Genomic DNA, 20,047 nt, shown 5'->3' with positions numbered 1-20,047 from the left:
TTTTCGAAAGGCTCAGAGCCCTAAAAATGTTGAAAAGTTCTTAGTAACTAACTGATCTGGCAAGATATGCCCATGGTGCTATAGTAGTCTATTGCTTTCTGATTGGATTTAAGGCCTGTCTCACAGGAAGAAATGCATGCAGGAGGTACTGTAAATCTGGCCAAGAACCCATGGCTGGGGAGCTTGTAGGCCGAAGGGGTGAACTTACTATTGTTTTGCTGTGGACAGAGGAGCAACTGCTCTCTAATCTTGTATCTTTATACACAGATTAGTACAGCTCTCAGTCTTTATCAGAGTAGCTTCTTTGTGTAGGGCTCAATGGTTATGACAGCAACTCACAACTGGTGAAAGTGCAGAGAATAAATCCAAGTGGACTGCTTATCCACAAATGGGTCAAGTGTATCACACTGTCTCCCAAGGCTCAGGGGACATCACAGAAGAGGAGGTAAGATTCTAAGAGCCGGAGGTGAGGGAAGATGGGGACAAGTGTCTCCCAGACATGGCACGCCCAGCACACTTGTGAAGTTAGAGTAGCCGTGGCTGCCTGCACCATCCTCTATGGGCTCTCATGTTCCTACCCTAGCTGAGTAGTCAGTGGGGGCTGATGGCTACCAGAGAGGGAGTGACAGTTTTTCTAAGAGATGTGGCCTCTGGCAGGTGGACGATGCTCCAGTGGATGGTCCTATACTCCTGCACATATGGATAGCATAAATTCAAACCTATAAAAAAGAAAATGGCAGGGGTGGGGTGGGGTGGATCTGGGAGTACTTAGGGAAATTGGCTGGGGGCAAAGATACCAAACTACATTATATGTATGTATGAGCTTTATTGGGGCCCCGATGTTATTTCTCAGAAATATGCTCAGCCCAGCCAAGAATTCTAGGAGTTCAGAACTCCTATTGTCTTTCAGATGCTGGCTGATTACCTCCGGGTGCCTGGCCTCGGAATGGCTCCCAGTTTGTGTAACAAAAGACCTAGGCCCTGGGCAAGCCTACTACCCTGGGCTAGTAAGACATGCCGTTCCGGAGTATCTCTAGGATTAAAGGACATATTTGATATCAGCTCCATACACATAACTGAGGTCTTCTGCCAGTATCTCCGCTTTTGTAAAGTTATTGAAGATGATGCTGAAATAAACCGTGCTTTCCAGTATTGACTAACAGCCCTCCTGAGATGACCAGATGTCCCTGTCTCATCCTTAACATAGTTGGGTAGCTAGGCTTTCCCTCATCCAAACTCCCTCAACTCAGGGTTGGACCTGGGGCTGTTCAGGTGGTCCGGATCACAGCCCTAAAGACATCAGTCCGGAATAGATGGCCCTTGTAGTGTAGGACTGATACAGGCCAGACTCCAGCAGAGCTTCTCAATGATTAAAAATATTATATTAAAAGTTATTGAAGACTAGATAACTGGGAAATTATTTCCCCCAGCTCTATGTTTCATAAGAGAACTAATGTCTAATTTTTTGAGTTTTTTTTTTTTTTTTCCAGACAGGGTTTCTCTGTATAACAGCTCTGGCTATCCCAGAACATACTCTGTAGACCAGGCTGGCTTTGAATTCACAGAGATCTACCTGCCTCTGTGCTGGGATTAAAGGCATGCGCACGCTGGGCAATTGTTCATGAGTTCTAACCTGGATGCACCCATTGAATACTTTGTTTTTTTTCAAACAGATGTTCCTTACAGCATCCACTCCCCTTCCTAATAAAACAGGCCTGAACTGTACAACACTCTTCGTTTTGTAGACAAGACTTTTCTCCCCAGACAGTATGATTTAATTTGTTTTAATGTAGTAGTCTGCTATAAAAATGAAGACTTCTGCATGGTACATTTGGCTTTACAAATGTTAATAACTAGTTAATGCCTGTGTTACACCTTGCACATCATTAGAATCTGTTGACCAGTTAACAGCTTTTCTGACATGGGTTAATACCCAAATTGTGAATCATGAACTTTTACTTAACACACACACACACACACACACACACACACACACACACACACACACACCCCTACTGCAAACTTAAATACTAATCTATAACATCTAACTGAATTATTGGATCCATTTCAGGATTGTGCTTATTATCTCAGAAGATAGGCAACTAGCAAAAATACACATTTCTTTTGCATATCCCCACCCCCATATTACACTGTAAAAGAAATATTGTTCAGTGAACCTAAGAAATAAACTTCCTTATAGCATTTCTCTCTATATATATATATCTCTATCTCCAAAAAGAGGAAGAGTACAATGCAACTTTTAAGATTACCATTTAAAGCAAGAGAGGTAAGGACGTTCTGGCATTGGAGTCTCTCCTGATTAGAAGGTTCAGCTTTTGACCATCACTGCTCTGTTTTGGAATCGCAATAGGAATAAATTCAATGCTGGATTGCTTTGGGGAGTTTCACATGCCTCCATTGTTTTGGTAGACACCCTAGGACTTCAGCAGCACTTTCACTAGCGATGCATTTACCTTAATCACATCAAGAGATAAGCTGTAAGTCAACAGTCCATTGTTGACTTGTCTGCCGATTTACATCACCGGTCTCTCGCCCATTAACTCAATGGGTTAATGAAAATAGAATTAAAAATTATTAACTACTACAGTTTTGGGAAGACTTTTTTTGAAGTTCTATGTTTTTCAAGAAAACCAATGTCTAACTCCTTGTGCACTACCTAACCTGGATGGATCTACTGAATCCTTTGGCTTTTGAAACACATGATCAAGTGTTCCCTATACCACCCATTCCACTTTCCAGTAAAAGGTTACAGCAGGTCAAGGGCTTCTGGATAGATGCTGGCTTGAGAATGCATGTAAAGACGCCAAGGCCTTCCTCTCTCCCACTCTGGATACAAAACTATATAACCAGTGCCCTGAGCTGGCCTGTGTAGACTTCTGCTTGCCAAGAGGGATACTGTTCTGTTCTGTGAACTTGGTCACATGTAGAGGACACAGCAGAGAAAGAAGCCTGGAGGCTTCTGTCTAGTCAAAGTCACTATGAGGGAAACAGCAGAAGTTCTAGGATGAAAGAGGTTGCAGCTTGGTAGCTGACAAGCTAAAGTCAGTGACAGCCATGCTGGTCTAATCAGCAGTTTAAAAACATTTCGAATCAGTTCCTGGTATTTAAAAAATGGAAATATTTTGAATGAGAACTTTCTTGTGGAAATTTGAATTCCACGAAAGTTTGGAGAACTGGTAACCTTGGTCTGGAAATTTTGCATGCCAGCAGCGGGGCTCAAAGGGGTGTCTCTATTAACATGAGGCTGTGATATTGTGGTTTGCTACATCTCCCTTTACTCCAAACACGTGGCCAGCACTTGAAGGAGTATGTGGTTTCACTCATTTAGATGACCAGTTGAGGGCTAGTTAGTTTAGTTGTGCCTTTCTATGATCTGATGATTGGGGCTTCATTTGGGGCTGTGGCAAATGAAGGAATCCTTGTGAAATTGATTCCTCAGTTGACTGACTGGCTCCAAGCCACATGTAGTTGCTTTGGTAGGTAATCTTAACATGCGATTCTACTTGTCCTTTATGCTATACTGCAAACTCCAAACATACAATCACACTAATATTTATGTGCTTAAGTGTTGAACATGTAAAGGGGCATGTAACTATACAGATATATGTATACTTCCATTTGGGCAGAAGTTAATTTGGTTCCACAGTTACAAGTGCTGGCAGCATGGAGAATAAATGTAACAATTTGGTAAAACCTGTATAATTCTGACCTACAATATTACAAAGAGTGACTTTTAAGTTATTGCTTTTTGATTACAGAATAAAGAGCTCATTAGGTCATTTCCTATTCAAGTAAAAGCAACCAGAACCAGAAGTTCCCAACAGTCGATGCTTGAAGGTGGTTTGGAATGGAGATGTGATTTCACTCTATTCTAGAACTGATGCAGGAAACTGAGAATGACTTAATTTTTCAAAAGTACAAGAAAATCAGCACCCTAACTGCTTAGTGCTCAGGAGGGTTTCTCAAGGGCTTAATGAAGCGCAAGGCTCAGCCTGGCAGAGATCACGCCCCTTTAGAAGGATTTCCACTCCACGTATGCAAACCTTGGTTTGGAACACAAAGCTGGTATTGAACAGTCGGAGAGGATTAAAAGCAGTGTTGGCTTTTGACATTCAGATTCAGAGGATCTCATTTTCTGCAATAAATGCTCTGTCTTTCGGCTCTGCCGGAGAATCACATTCATGTGGCAGTCTTATTTCAGGCACTTTTAAAGCATGTTCATCTGGGATAAAAATCTGCATGAACTGCTTCTGCATAATTTGAAATGAGTGCTGAGTAATTCTAGCTCCCAAACTGACAGCAGATCACCGCCAATTAGCTATCTCCATCACAACATGCTGGTGACTGCTGAGCTTGAGATGTCTGTGGGGTCCCCTTCTAGCTTAGTACAAAGAGGTGAGTCATAAAACCCAAAGTACTCAGTTTCTACTTAAAAAAAAAAAAAAAATACAAAAAGGTAAATACACTGAATGTATTATACAGATGGCTGTAGCTACTATCAAAATAAATAATATGATCTGACTCCAAGGTTTAACTCTGAGCTCTTGGATGACATCTGATGGAATGTCAAGTGTGGAGACTCACTCCAAGGGACTAGCTGCTGGTGGGCAAAAGTATCTCAACGTCTTTGCCGTTGGCCACCACAGCACTGGGAGAGCAGCTGCTGGCAAGGTCTTCTGTACTGGTCAAGGATGATGCCTGGGAATGGGTTTTGGTCACTGCAGTGGCCGCAGATTGGGACGGGGTGAGGCCAGGTTTTTTTGGGGGGATTGGCGGAGGGTTTCCTCTCTCGGCTCTGGGTATGGTTGGGGACTTGATTCCTGGAGATAGGGGGCTCAGAGGGCTGGACACTTTCCCTGGAGTAGGGGAATGGCTGGTGTCACCTCTTGGGTTGGCAGTGTTGGCCAGATTTCGGTAGTCTGTACCGAAGGGAGAGCTGTTGGGAGAGACTGGCTTGATTGGCCCTTGGTTAGTGAATCTGGAGAGCACCTGTGTGACCGTGTTTCGGGCCAGCTGCTTGGCAGCAGAGTTGTCTAAAAGGGTAGGGGACAGGTCCCTGGACGGAGGGCTCTGGAGACCACTGGCTTGCTGGTCTTGGTCTGCTTGCGATTGAAATTTGTGCCGAGCCGCGTGGAAGCGCTGGTTGATCCCTACTTGGTAGGAGGACTGGTAGCCGGGGCTGCTGACTGATGACCCCAAGAGACGCTTGGTTAAAACTGGTGAAGAGCAGGGAGATGACGTCAGAGAGGAGGAGGCAGTGCTGCTGGGAGACAGTGAGCTGCCACTGGAAGGGAGGTGACTTGGCATTGTGACTGGAGTTTCAGTTCCTACAGGACACCCACCATTCTCCATTGGTTTCTCCTGGGCCGATGCCACAGACTTCTCTCGTGGAGGCCCTTGGTTTTCTGTGCTGCTGCCTGAGGTCAACTCCCTAGCAGTTTGGATTTCTGGGTCACAGTGGCCATTGGCTTTTGCATATGAGTAAGCAGGAGTGGTGGGGCATGGAAGACCAGTGTCTGTCAGCTTGGCTATGATGCTCCCGTGGCTTCTTTCCATTTGAACATTCTCTGTTTGGCAGAACACAGACACTAGCATGGGGGGCTCTGTGGCTGTGCCTTTGGACGTGGTTACTGGCTCTCTGCACTGCTCACTGGTGCCACTGTGCCGCTGGGCAGCCTCGAGGTCTCTCACAAACTTCTTCAAGTTTTCCATTTCCTCCTTCAGGGCTCTGGTCCGGTTCTCCTCTCGGTTCAGTTTGGCTCTCAGCTGTTCCCTCTCAATATCAAACTCAGACAACTGCTTCTCCACCTGGGCCTCTGTCTGCAGGCCTCGCTTCCTCTCAGCGGCCAACTCCTCCTCCAGCTTACTCACCCGGCTCTTCTCCTTCTCCAGTTTCAGGCTCAGCTCTCCGGCCTTCTGCCCTTCCTCGGCTGCCTTGCTGGTGGCCTTCTTGCACTCAAGCACGAGCATGGACGAGAGCTGCTTGTGGCGGGAGCGCTCCTCTTCCAACTGACTAGACAGCTTCTTTTGTTCTTTTTCAAACTTTTTCACTTGGGACTTTTCAAATTCCAACTAGAAAAAAAGAAGCCACCACACATCTTGATTAGAGTAGGAAAACAAAAGGATGCACTGAAAATTATGATCATGTAGAGTGCCCTCGCTAGCTGCTCTCTGGTGCACACTCGGTATTAGCAGGAACGCCACGGTGCTTAGGTTAATTAGTATTTTTGAAGTATGAAAACATCCCACACAGAACCCCCACATACTATGATTTAATCATTTCTTGATGACTTGGGAGGCATTTGAGTTCCTAACTGCCTCAGGGTGAACAGCGGGAATATGATGCACCATTGTGTTTTAGGTATGTGGAGAGAACATAGAATCAGCCAAAACAAATAACAGAACACTATGTAAGCTAGATCTGGGGATGGATGCCGCTGAAAATCAAACTTAAAAGTTCCAGCAATCATTTTCTCTGATCTAAAAAAAAAAAAAAAAAAAAAAAAAAAAAAAAACTTAAGTAGCTGCACTTAAATCTTCCTTTTGTTGCTGTTTTCATTAGACAAGGTCTTACTCTGAGACTTGCTTTGAACTTGAAATCCTCCTTCCAACTGCTAGGATTAGAGGCTTGCACCACCATCCTTGGATCTACATAAATGTAGTTTGTCTAACTGTCTAACATAATCACACAGACTCCAGACTCTGAATGAGAGGAAACAGGGTGAACTGAACCCTTCTAAGCAGGGATTTTCAAAATGAGATACATTAATGGATGGGGAAATCAATTTGGTTAGCCATGATCATACTTTAAAAAAAAAAAAAAAGTGTGAGTTCAAAGCTAGCCTGATCTAAAAGACTGAAAATACCACTGTGTACTATAGGAATAAAGGGTTGTTGCGTGTCCTGTAATCTTTGCTTTGGACATATTGGTTTGCGATAGGCCACATTGTTACTGTAGATTGTGAAACAACAAAAAATCCTGAAAATCAGAGACCTCTAAAGAATGTGCTATAAATGACAGTTCCACTGAATGATCTGTTTGTTTTATCTTTAAAATTGTATGTACTTGTGGGTGCATCTAGGGAGCTAAGTGTATGTGAGTGCCCCTGTCATTGCAGATGAGAGGAGGGCATCAGATCCCCTAGAGATGGAGTTACAGGGAGTTGTCAGCCATCTGATATGGATGTCGGGGAACCAAACTGTGTGTTCTTAACCACTAAGCCATCTCTCCAACCCCCAAGTAATCTATGTTTAAAAAAAGACGACATTGGAAATAAGACATGATATACATGGAACATTCTATCTTCTTTTTGAAGACTTATAATGTAACTTGGTACACTGACAATGACCCTAAGAAATGTCACTTTAGGCAAGTGCCATCATGATCTTTCTGCTTGAGTTACCTGCTGTGTCAGTCTCTCCCTCTCTTTCTCCAGCATGTAGGTGACATCATCTCCTTCAGCGGTGTCCTGCGCATGCCTCTGTCTTTCTTCTTCAAGGTCAAGGATCACCTGTAAAGGATTTTAAAACATTCACTTTCAAATACCAAGTAATCACATTTATACCACTCAACACTTGAGGGTTCCAGATTAAATAAATAAATGAAATCCAGCCAGGGCCGTCAAGGAGCATGCTGTCTAGCAGGGTGAAAGACATGCAAGCTATGTGCTAGCAAACAAGATATTTACTTTGCTGAAGTATGTGCAGAAGAATGCAGAGACAAGAGAGTAACTGATTAGCTGTGGGGGTTGAGAAGATTTGAGAACTAGCAGAAGTCTGGGGAATCATATGCAGTTTGGTGCGACTAGAGACCTACTTTGGTGTGTGTGTGTGTGTGTGTGTGTGTGTGTGTACAAGGCTGAGGTGTTCTTCTCAATACTACCATTGAAATTAAACATCTCAAGTGGGTTGTCCTGTTCCTTACTAAACTAATAATACCTATTTCTTTCTCTTCCTTCCTTCCTTTCTTTCAGTTGTTTTTTTTAAAAGATTTTATTTATTTATTTATTTATTTATTTATTTATTTATTTATTTATTTATTATGTGTACAACATTCTGCTTCCATGTATATCTGCACACCAGAAGAGGGCACCAGATCTCATAATAGATGGTTGTGAGCCACCATGTGGTTGCTGGGAATTGAACTCATGACCTCTGGAAGAGCAGTCGGTGCTCTCAACTTCTGAGCCATCTCTCCAGCCCCCTTTCTTTTGGTTTTTAAAGACAGGGTTTCTCTGTGGCTTTTGGAGCCTGTCCTGGAACTCACTCTGTAGACCAGGCTGCCTTCAAACTCACAGAGATCCACCTGCCTCTGCCTCCTGAATGTTAGGATTAAAGGCTTGTGCTACCAACGGCCAGCAATAATATCTATTTTGGTATACCCAGATAAAACAGGGAAGACTCCTACTTCATCCTACGTGCAGAAGGCTCAATTATTGGGATCCTAAGTGGTGATTTTTTTCACAAAACTCTTAATGATTTGGAATTTTATCCTGGTGCTCAAGGATCCACACCAGTTTCAAGGAAAAAACAAGCAGAAGAGGACACTAACCATGTAATTTTGCTCAAACCACACAATATCCTAGATGGGGATGTATTTATTACTCAGTAGCTTTTTTTTCAGAGGTGGCTCAGCCCAGACCTCCAGGGCACAGCACTGTCAGCTACCTCATGTAGCCATGTTTTACCTATCCTCTCTTGAGAGCCCTTTAAAATTACAGAAAGGAATGAAAGAAACTACAAAGTCTCAGAGACAGGAGAGGCTTTAGTAGGGGAGAAAGATTTTTTTATAAGATTTATTTATTTATGTGTGAGAGAGTGTGTGCACTACGTGAGTGTGGTTGCCCATGGAGGCATCGGAGTCTATGGAGCTGCAGTTACAGGTGCTTGTAAGCTGTCTGATGTGGGTGTGATAGTAACTGAACCTGGGCCCTTTGGGAGTTCTTCACTGCTCAGCCACTCTCCAGGCCCAGATAGGCAGCTTTAATAACATTCTGAAGTGGGAAAATAGTTTGAGGAGAGGTAGTCATCAGTAAGGCAGAGGAAGCCATTTTACCCTCAGGATCCCAAAGAGCCGGAACCTGGAAGTAGCAGGTGCTTGTGGGAGGCTGGTTCAGAGTGAATTTTCAGAAGATGAGATAAAGACTCTTCCTTAAACTGGGTATGGGAAGACACATCTGTCATCTCAGTGCTTGGGGAGGTACAGTTGAAAGGTCATCTTCACCTACGTAGTGAGTTCAAGCCTAACGGGAGCTCCACGAATCCACAAATCCTTGTTTCAAAACAACAAAGATAAAGCTACCTTTGCATGCTGGGGGCTGGGCAAGGAGATGTGACTGAGGAACTCTCCTTCCATTACAAGCAGTGTGACAGCATCACCTGTTGTTCAAATCCTAATCTTTCCCAGTGGTGAAGGGGTTAGTTAATAGCCACAGACAGTGAAGGGTAGACACTGAGAATCTTCAGCAAATTCAGACAGGACTATCAGCTTTCTCTAATTATAGACCTGTAAGTACCAACTGATTCTGACAATTTTAATGCCCTGCTTGGGTTACAGACCCAAGAGCAGACAGGTACTTTGTTGGGCATGGTAACAAAACCTTCCCACATGCATAGTAAAGGTTATCCTTGGTGATACAGTGAGAGCTGAGGCCAGCCTGGGCTACATGAGATCCTGTCTCAAGAAACCAGACAAACAAACAGGCAAATTACTAGGTTTCAAAAATTTAATGCTACTTAACATTTTACACTTGAAACAGTATACCAAGGAATTTTCAATTGTTTTTGACTTTTTCTTTTTTCCAGTCACCCAAACCTGCAAACGATACCACACCTTTCATGACTCCTAAGCCATTCAGCACAGCTCAATTACTTCCTGCATGAAGTGGGAGTAAAGCCTGCCCACTACTCAAGGATCTGGTGAGGTAGTTCATGTCAACGAATACTATAGATGATGCATTCTTCGTTAGACTCTTTGAGGTCTTAGGCAACTTTTGGAATTAGACTAAAGGCAGAAAAAAAAATACACTTTCCACAAAAATGCATACACTTCCGACATTTTATGTATTTCAGAGGCCTTGTGGGACATCTGTGGCCTACCCATGACTAAGGACCCATCCTTTGTACTCCATGAAGAGAAACAAAGGCTGATAGGCAAGAAGACCCGGCTTGGGGGCAACTCACCAGATGTAGCGTTAGCATAGCGCTCTTGAGGAGATAACCATGGAAACAAACTAATGTCTACTAAGTTTGCAGTTGCTGACCTCATTTTTTGGTTAAAATGTCTCCTACAAAATGCTCTTGATGCCTATCTTGTAGGCCCAAATCAAACTGGTGGATTTTTTAAAATGCAGATTCTTGCCCAACATCGTCTGCAGGCCAAAACTGAGGAAGCAATAAATGACAAGCTGAGAAACGAGTGTTCACACACCACAATTCTAAAAGATGAAGAGAGCAGGGAACACAAACTTGCCCTTTTTACTTAGGAGCTATCAGACAGAACCAGACAGCCTGCTTCCTACCCCCACTCCAGTATAGGAAAAACTTAAAAGCAAGCCACCCTAGAAGCTGCATATGGCCTCACAAGCATGCACGTAATGGAACACAAAACTAGAATGAATGGAAACCATCTCCATGCTTGCAAGGTTATAATCAGGTAGATTTATACTCTCTCTTCCCTAAATACCTGTTAATCTATTTATCACTTAAGGAAGCAAACAGAGAACACTCTGTTCAGCTACAAGCTTGGTTCAACACTTGGTTGTTGCCAAAGTTTGGAAGATTGAGATCTGGGAAAAAGAAATGCATTGAGTGTTCTGGAGTGACATACCAAGAAGGAATGTCTCCTTCAGTAATGTCTGGCTTGATCCTTACACTGGACCTGTGCAATAATCTGTACTGCTTTGTGTTCTCCTGGCTCCTGAAGGACCCTCTGATACCCATGAGGTCCCCTGCCCCATCAGAGTCCCATGAACACTGGTGGCTGACAGGAGAGCATTGTTTATTGAGTCCTCTGAGGATTTCCGAAGCACACACCTGCCCATGGGCGAGCCTACCTTTCGGTGCCTGCTCTCGGCAGCAGCCAGCTGGGACAGCATTCGCTCCTGCATGTTCTTGCATTGCTTCATCACCACCTTAAGGATGGAGAGGGGGTTTGTGCACACTGGCTGCTTCTCACTATCATTTTTTTCCTTTAGTGTTTCAAAATCTCTTTGAAGAGCCATTAGAGGGTCACTGATGTTATATTTTCCATAGCGTTCTTCAATGAAAGTATCTCTGTGTTGGGCCTGAGAATAAAACAAACAAACAAACAAACAAACAAACAAACAAACAAAAAAAAACAAAGAACAAAACCATTAAAGTGAGGAATGTGCTATAACCAGTACTTACATATTAAATATGGTAGCTCTGGTGTAAATCTCATTACAAATCAGGTGGATTCACAAAAAGCAGGACACTTCAGAAGGTGTAACAGTGTGATAATGATTACGAGGAGCTGACGGGGCACTAGACATTATCCAAAGCAGATATGGCCATATTAACTTGGATATTTTATAGCCCTATAAAGTAGCGCTAATAATCTTCATTTTGCAGATGAGAAAACCATTACAAAGAGGCTAGTTACTCAGCTAGCCAACTATCAGGACTGGGACTTAAACCCAGCCAGCCTGCCTCCCAAGCCCCTGTCTTGAAGCGGCAGTCTCACTGTCCCTGCATATGTCTGTTTGTGTTACCCTCAGGTTTATCTCACCTTCCTTCTGTTATAGTATTAAGCATGATGACTTTATGGGTTTATATACTTAGAGACAAACAAAGTGCCAGCAGGTATGCAAAAGATGCAAGTATGGACACAGGAGAATCCAGGACCCCTTGTGATCTATCTGTACAGAGAACTTGACTCCACTGTTGATGGGTCAAGAGGGGGTTGCACAATAGCCGAAGACAAAAATCCCTTCTGCCTGCCATCAAATTCTACCCAAACTTTTCAATCTCCAATAAGTCTCTACCTTCCTCAGTCTTTTCTGTTCCCCTCAGCAAGCAGACATCTAAGGATCAACAAATGCTTGGAAAGATACTTCAGTTTCCTTCTTGTGTTACCTCTGCTTGGGACAGCTTTAAGAATTACATGGTAGAAGCAACAAGTACTACATGTAGGTAAACAGAGCGGCATTAGCAGTTCCTTCCTTCCTTCCTTCCTTCCTTCCTTCCTTCCTTCCTTCCTTCCTTCCTTTAATTTGTTCGAGACAGGGTTTTTCTGTGGCTTTGGAGGCTGTCCTGGAACTAGCTCTTGTAGACCAGGCTGGTCTCGAACTCACAGAGATCTGCCTGCCTCTGCCTCCCAAGTGCTGGGACTAAAGGCGTGTGCCACCAGCACCCCAGGGGCATTAGCAGTTTCTGCAGAGGCTGGGTATGGTGGCACACTTTTAACCCTAGCACTCAGGAGGCAAAGGCAGGTGGATCTCTATAAGTTTGAGGCCAGCATGAGCAACGTTTTCAGACCCTGTCTCAAAAACAACAAACAATAAAAGCAACAACAAGCAAACTATTAAGAAAACCCCGAGGCTGGGTGTGGTACCACATCCCACAGTCCTGCCCCGAGGCTGAGATGGGGAGCCCCTGAACTGGAGGTCAGTTTGGGCTATACAGTGAGATCCTGTCCAAAACAAATAAGCCATCCTGTCACCACACGATTGGAGTATTTTGATGATACTTAAACAGTAGAAACAGAAATTTACTTAGATTGAAAATATTCTTTATTTTAAAACATCTCCATGTGTACTGGCATATGGAGGTCCTTAGCTGGGGAGGAGGCTGGCTTGAATTCTGGCTGGATTTACAGGCATGAGCCATCACAGGAAACCTAAAAACGAAAGTCCTCACCACTTTCCTTCCGTTTCTTTCTTCTTTCTCTTTCCCCTCACCCTGAGGATTTCACCTAGAGTCTCTTACAGCTCCTGCCCTGGTCACACTTCCTATAATAACTATGACCGCATCATTAGTGTGGTAAATGGGTGACTACTGTCACTGGCTGGTTTTGTACTGCAAAACATATAGGATAAGCTGGAGTTAAAAAAAATTATTTTAACATCTTTTCTTTTCCAAATGCTGTGGAGAAAAAGGGCTGGGAGAAGCTCCAGCAACCTTGACATCAGTTGTGCTGAGAAGCTGTCTGTCAGGTTTGAATATATAGTTAACTAATCCTAAAAACACGACTTTAAAGACCCACACAGTGATTATCTTGTATAATTAATGAGCATCAGAGTCCCGAGTAATAGGAGCTTCTCTGCTGAGGCCCTAGCCCAAAAGCAGCGGTTAGGCTGTCTGCTTTCTCTCCGAGTCCTTGAGAGTAATTCTATAGTCACCAGCACAGTAATTACAAGCCACACAGATGGCTTCACCTGGAAGTGACAAGGCGCTGTGGACGGACTTCTAAAAGGCTCTAGTCACAGCAATTCTACCATAGGGCCAAACACAGAAAAGGTCAACATGAAGGCTGTATTTATGATACCAAACACCTAGAAAATGGACTAAACTGTAAATAACGGTAAGAAGCAAAACCAAATGCTAAAACTTAAATAATGAAAATAACTTTTAGGCAGGCATGTCCTGGCTATCTGTCGATGCATAACAAACAGCGCTCCTCCCCCCCAAATCAGCAGTGCAGATAATACTCACTTTATCTCACATGGTATCTGATGGTTAGGAATTTAGGGTGAAGGGTTAGCTGGCAGGTTCTAGATCAGGATCTTAAGAGGTTCTAATCACCTGAAGCCATGGCTCGAGTGCCAGCTTCCCACAGTGTACAGCATGCAGGTGATCAACATCTCAGGTGTGCAGCCCAACCTTGAACATTCCAGACGGGACCACATAGGGTATGAGTATCAGCAGGCAGCACTCATTCCCCAGAGAGCTGTGACCCCCCTCAAGCTGGCCACAGACAGGGGGTGAGGTACACTGCCATTAACATTACATACTGGAGTAAAATTTGAAGACCCAAACTGCCAACACTGATTTTTAATATTTCAACTATTAAGAATATACAGTGGGATGGGTATGATCTTGGGTTTGAGCTTTGGAGAAATTTAGTAATAAAGCTAAAATCAATCAAATTCCTGTTTCAGCATTTTTACTTTGCTTTAAGTGACAATATAAACTTCAGGTGAACAGAAATTCCTACATTGTCAGAAAATACATTGGCCTTTAATTTCAGAGAAGAAGAAAATAACTGGCTTGCTAGACAGACTCGACGACAGGGGTGTTATCAACAGACAGAACACACTAGCCATCTATTACTCATTTATTTTCACTTCACAGGCTGGAGGAAACACATCGCTACAGAAGGCTTAAAATAACATCAGAGAACAGCCTTGGAGCCTGTCATACTTAGTCTCCAAAGTCCCAGCTGTGTTATCACCAACTTCAAAGAGAAAGACTAAAGCAGGAGAACTGAGTTTCAAGCCAGCCAGAGCCACAAAGGAAGATTTTGTTTCAAGCCCCAAGAAAAACTGTAGTTTCCTTTCTTACCTTCCTAGTATAATGTGTGCAATGACACGGGAGTATGCATAGTCCAGTCTTGTGCAGGAAGTCAGTCCCTATATTCTTTGGATAAGAAGTGGTTCCAAATCTACAGATAAAGAATTAGTCTGGGATAGCTCAATTGGCCGAGTGCTTGCCTAGCAGGCACGAATCCCTGGGTTCCAATCCCAGCACAGCATGAAACTGGGTGTGGTGGTGCATGTCTGCATTCCCAGTACTTGGCAAGTGAAGGTAGGGGATCAGAAATTCAAGGTCATTTCCTGCTAAATATCAACAGGGCCAACCTGGACTACTTGAGACACTGCCTGAAAGCAAAACAAACTAACAACTTGACAGGCAAGATGGCTTTGCTGGAAAAGGCACTTGTTTCCAAGTTTAATGACCTCAAGTTGATCCTTAGGACCTACATGGAAGGACAGCCAACTCCTGTAAGTCATCCTCTTGGCCTCTACAAGAGTACTGTGGCATGTGCCACCCCCCCACCCCGCCCCCAATAAAAAAGTATGTCAACTGCCTTTGAAGTAGGATGGACTTCAAACATCCCCTCAAAATAATCTTCAGGCACAGATATTTATAAAAGCAATTATTTACATAAGGATAGACGATGATTTATTATTATTTGACTAAGGTGCTCTAAATTCTATTCAGGACTGAGAATGGATTTAATCCAAGTAGTTTTAAGTGCCGCTGCAAGGAGCAGCGTCAACATACAAATTCCAAAGTCTGTGAAACGTTTTGATGAAACCAAAGGAAACATGGAGTATGTCTGTCCTTCCCTCCAGGAATGAGGCTGACATGAGTTGTATGTACTTTCTGGCCTAGGTCCATATGCTCAATTCTTTGATGTGGGGAAGAAAATGCGTATGGGAATTCAACAGAAAAGAAAGAACAGAGGTAGGGCAAATACTCCTGAACATAAAATAAGGATTTCAAGGTACACTAAAAAACAAAACAAAAAACCAAAAACTACTTTACCTTTCCCCAAAGTTTTATGTTCTCTAACTAAGCAAGTTAGAGATTTCTCATTTATTCTTGCTGTCACATGCCCAAAGCCTCTCCCCTGGCCACTACCTCTTATTAGAATGGGACACAGTGCCGCTCTTGGAACCCAGGACCTCCTAGGCTACAACTCCAGCTCTTCATCTTTTTGCCAGGTGATAACACATCCCTTAAAACACAACAAAATTCAATGGCTGCTTAATATAACACATTAAAAACACATTGGCCACAGACCCAAAGAGAAAATCCAAATGGCCAAGAAGTACTCTTTAGGGCTCAGTGAAAGGCTAGAGAGATGGCTCTGTGTTGATAATACTTCCTGTGCAAGCATGAAGACCAGCTGGGAGTAACCCCTGGCACCTGTGGTGCCAGTGGGTGGAGACAGGGGTCTCTGAAGCTTGCTGACTGCCTGCTACTCTAGGTTCAGGGACAAATCCTGTCCCGAGAAATAAGATAGAGAGTTCCAGGCAAGACACCTGGCGCACCCACTCCCCAGTTCCCACACATGTGCAGACACCACATAGACACACACATCTCTATTACCCACATCCCTGTTAAATCACAGAAGGCTCTGGATCTCAACAGAAAGTTATTCTGTGCCCCTTTCAGCCAGAACTCTCCCTCCTCCCAGGGACAACTCCTGTTGTCCTTTCACCCGATCCACAGCTTCCTCTAGACAGCTGCTCACTCCTTTTGTATCTGGCCTTTTCTGTTCTCAGTATGATGTTCACTCTCATCAGCACATGTAAGGAATCTGTCCTTTTAAATCATGTGTCGAATGCTATGTGAATATACTGCATTTATTCTCTTGATTGACATGTGATTCTAACAAGTTGGATTCTTCTATCAATAAAGCTGTTATAGACAATCAAGAGCTATTTGTAGGTGAAATCTTTGTTTCTTTTGTTATTATAGCTAGTTACTTGTCTACCACATCATCGCCCTCATCAGTGCCAGGGAAGCATTCAGGTCTCACCCTTCTCAGCTTCTGCTATGGTTAGGTCAGGTTTCAACATCAGCTACAGCAGGATCTCACTGACCTGTCTAGTATCTATTGAATTTAGCACCCCTGTGTTATATGTACGAGAGAGCATGGATGCATGCACATGTGTGAGTGCTCATTTATGCCACACTGCTTAGGTAGAGGTCAGAGGACAACCTGAAGTCAGTTTTTCTATATTTCTACTATGTGGGTCCCAAGGATTGAACTGAGGTCATCAGGATTGCTAATAAGCACTTTCATTCACTGAGCCATTTTGCTGGACCCCCAAAGTAATTTTAATAGCTGTAGCAGAAACAACAGGGATGCCAACATCCAAATGCTATGACCTGAAAGCAGAATGCTGAGTTTTCACATCTCCAGCCTAATCCTAACAATATTTCTCTTTTTTTGTGTGCTTGTGCCAATCTAGCAATGTGGCTCAGGCTAGTCTAGAACATGAGATCCTCCTACCTTGGCCTCCTTAGAGCTGGGACTACATGCATGCACCACCATGTCCAGCACAATACTCCTCTTCAATTAGACATCATTATTGTCTCCATTTCTCTTAGAAGGAGAAGTTAAATTTAGCATTTAACCCTCTCAAAGTTATAAAGCTAACTTGCAGTGAGTAAGAAGAGGAAGTGGTACTGACCATGTCTGTTGGTAAGCTGATGTTCCTCAGAACCTAGCAGGAATAGGTTTCAATTGACTAGGCCCTAACTGGTGAATTAAGGGGAGCTGGAAGTTTGCAGAGCATAGAGTAAAGGCTGGGTTCATCTCCACCCTCCCTCCCTGCCTAAAAACCATAAGAGAAACCACAGCAGAGCACTGAGAGTGTGAGGGTTATTTCAAAGACTTGCCTCCCATGTTAGACTAGAAGCCTGTGTCCTCTATGTCACAATGCAAAATCTACTTTGTACTATGCCTCAATCCTAAATGACACTGGAACAGAATGAAGACTCTCAGAAGTCTGACTCCTGACTATGCTTTTCAACAATTTAAGGTAAAACAAATATACAAATTCTAATAAAAAAGTTATCAGCATTACTACTTTATTTTAAACTAACAAATGTTACAAAAGTCTACAAACTAAAACAGGTTTGATTGTAGATCAAATCTATAATATACAAAAGAAAGAAACAAAAACTAGATAACCAAAATATTCTGGAGTTTGGGGACAGTTCCCAGGACACATGCATTTATTGAGTACTTCATCTTTGCTGGGCAGTGCATATGCTGTGATGTGGGTAGTGATACAGGAAGACAGATTTGACCATGAGAGACACAGTTCTCAGTCTTCAAGGAGATGAGAATCTGCTAGATTTTAAGGACAGACTCAACATCAGCAGGGGACAGCAGCCTCCACTTGTTTAATATTTTCTCAACAGCACCACCCATGTTTAGAGGAACAGCAACTACAGTTTCTTTGATGAGAATTTTCTAAGACCCAGACTTTAAACTCATAAGGGTAGGAAGGAAAAGGCCAACCCAGGAAGTGGGTGGGTTCTGGCAGATAAATGGGACAATTAGCGACTTAATGAATCACAGGAAATATGGTAAGGTGGTGGTGAGCTGGGGAGGTACATGAGCCCAAACTCCCTCTGGAATGTTACACAGTGGGGCTAGCCCACACTATGTGACACCTTAGTTAATCCTACAAACCTGAAACCCTTTCTACTAGAAATGTACTAAGGCTCTTTTACTCGCAGTATATTGAAAAGCACAGGGCTCAGTGAGTATAGGTACTTACAGCCAAGACCAACATTGACAACCTGAGTTTGATACTTGGGACCTACATAGTGGAAAAGAACCAACTCCCAGAAGTTGTCTTCTCCTCTGACCACCTCATGTCCATGCTGGCCAGGCTGTGTGAGTACACATATGGGGTTAGGAGTATCAGTTCAGACAAGTTACATTAAAGCTAGGTGTGGTGGCACACACCTTTAATCCCAGCACTCAGGGGCTGGTGGTTTTCTATGAGTCCAAGCTAGTCAATGCTATATAGTAAGACCTGCTTCAAAATAAATAAATAAAATCGCATCCCACACAAGACCCATTTCACGATTGCACAGCTTCAGTCCTTCCTTCGCAGAGTCACCCAGCTAGAAGAGGATTCCTCCTCGCTCACATTTATCGAGTGCTGGAGACTAAGTGTACCAAGCTTAGCCACCATTGACATGCCACCACACTTGAGCTCCCTTTAAACATTTAACTCTGAGGCTAAGGTTTTAAAAAATGATTTATCTTTATGTTTGATTATGTATATGTGTCTTTGTATCAGAAGGGAAAAAAAAAAAAAAAGGAGGCATATGTCCCAGGAGGCATATGATCCTCTGGAATTGGAGTTAGAGGCAGCGGTGAACTGCCGCCAGCTGTGGGTGTTAGGAACTGAACTTGAGTCCTCTGGAAGAGCAGTATGTATGCACTCTTAATTGCTGAGCTATCTCTCCAGCCTAAAGTTAGTTTGTACTAACTTTTTATTTTAGATTTGTCTGTGTGTGTGTGTTGTGTATGTGTGTGTGTGTGTAAATTAAAAGTAAGTTTAGTAAAAAAATTAAAGGAGAGTTAATTTGGAAAAGAGAGAAAAGGAAGATGATGAGCATTTTTCTAAAAGCCACAAAAACAAAACCCAAAAATCTTGAGGAACAAATCCACAGTTGGGCAGGGTTGTGCATGTCTTTAATCCCAACACTGAGAAAGCAGACACAGGCAGATCTCTATGAGTTTGAGGCTACAAACTGAGTTCCAGGACAGCCAGAGCTACAAAGTGAGACCATGTCTCAAATTACCCCTGCCCCAAGAAAATAAAACAAAACAAATCCCCAATAAAAATAGAGCTCACAGGGGAAACAGGGTAAAGAAATGCATTCTGAAAGAGAATTATCTGTAATTCAGACAGATGCTCATAAGAGCCCTCACTGGGACAGTCTGGGAGGTATACTTTCTATTAAGTATCTAGAGGGTAAGGGCCAGCAACACTGCACTGTTGCTGGGAGAGAGAGGGCCTGCCTAGAGCTCAGTGTGGGGAGAGGGTGGAGGGGAAGGACCTGCAGGTTTTTTTTTTCCCTTCTGATACAAAGCTCTCACTATTATCCAGTTGGGGAATTCAGATGATTACACCTCACACTGACTTGAAAGGATACCAAGACAAAATGTTCATTGAAAATTAAAACAGGGTGGTGGTGGGGTTGGGGTGGGTGGTGGGTGGGTGGGGGCTGGAGACAAGGTTCAGCCATGAGGTCACTGGCTACTCTTCAGGAGTACCAGAGTTCTACTGCTAGCACCCGAATGGCAGCTCTTTGCAACTCCAGTTCCAGGGGAGTTACACCTCCTTCTGGCCTCCCTGGCCTTGCATGCATGTGGTACTCAGACATACATGTAGGCAAAACACCCATACACATAAAATTAAAATATTTTTTATTTTAAAAATTAAAATAGGAAAATGTGTTTTAGTCTATGACTACAACCAGTGGACAGAGATGCCCAGCCTGTCCTCTGGTACCCTTTGCA

At 43.3% G+C, this 20,047-nt stretch overlaps 1 protein-coding gene across 3 annotated transcripts in view; it reads right to left on the bottom strand.

The window, feature by feature from the left end:
* Nucleotides 1-1,768: 1,768 nt before the first annotated feature.
* Nucleotides 1,769-20,047, bottom strand: part of Cttnbp2nl (CTTNBP2 N-terminal like) — a 49,339-nt gene continuing 31,060 nt past the window's right edge. For all 3 annotated transcript variants that reach the window (XM_027393877.2, XM_027393878.2, XM_027393876.2), the window contains 3 exons: nt 11,076-11,306; nt 7,425-7,532; nt 1,769-6,093 (listed from right to left, as the gene is read on the bottom strand). In XM_027393877.2, the coding sequence (XP_027249678.1) occupies nt 4,615-6,093; nt 7,425-7,532; nt 11,076-11,306 (1,818 nt within the window). In that variant the 3' untranslated portion in view covers nt 1,769-4,614. The remainder of the gene's footprint in view (nt 6,094-7,424; nt 7,533-11,075; nt 11,307-20,047) is intronic.

The sequence above is a fragment of the Cricetulus griseus genome, assembly GCF_003668045.3.
Source record: "Cricetulus griseus strain 17A/GY chromosome 1 unlocalized genomic scaffold, alternate assembly CriGri-PICRH-1.0 chr1_0, whole genome shotgun sequence".
Lineage (NCBI taxonomy): Eukaryota > Metazoa > Chordata > Mammalia > Rodentia > Cricetidae > Cricetulus > Cricetulus griseus.
The sequence above is the reverse complement of the archived record's forward strand: the minus strand, read 5'-3'. Positions and strand labels throughout refer to the sequence as shown.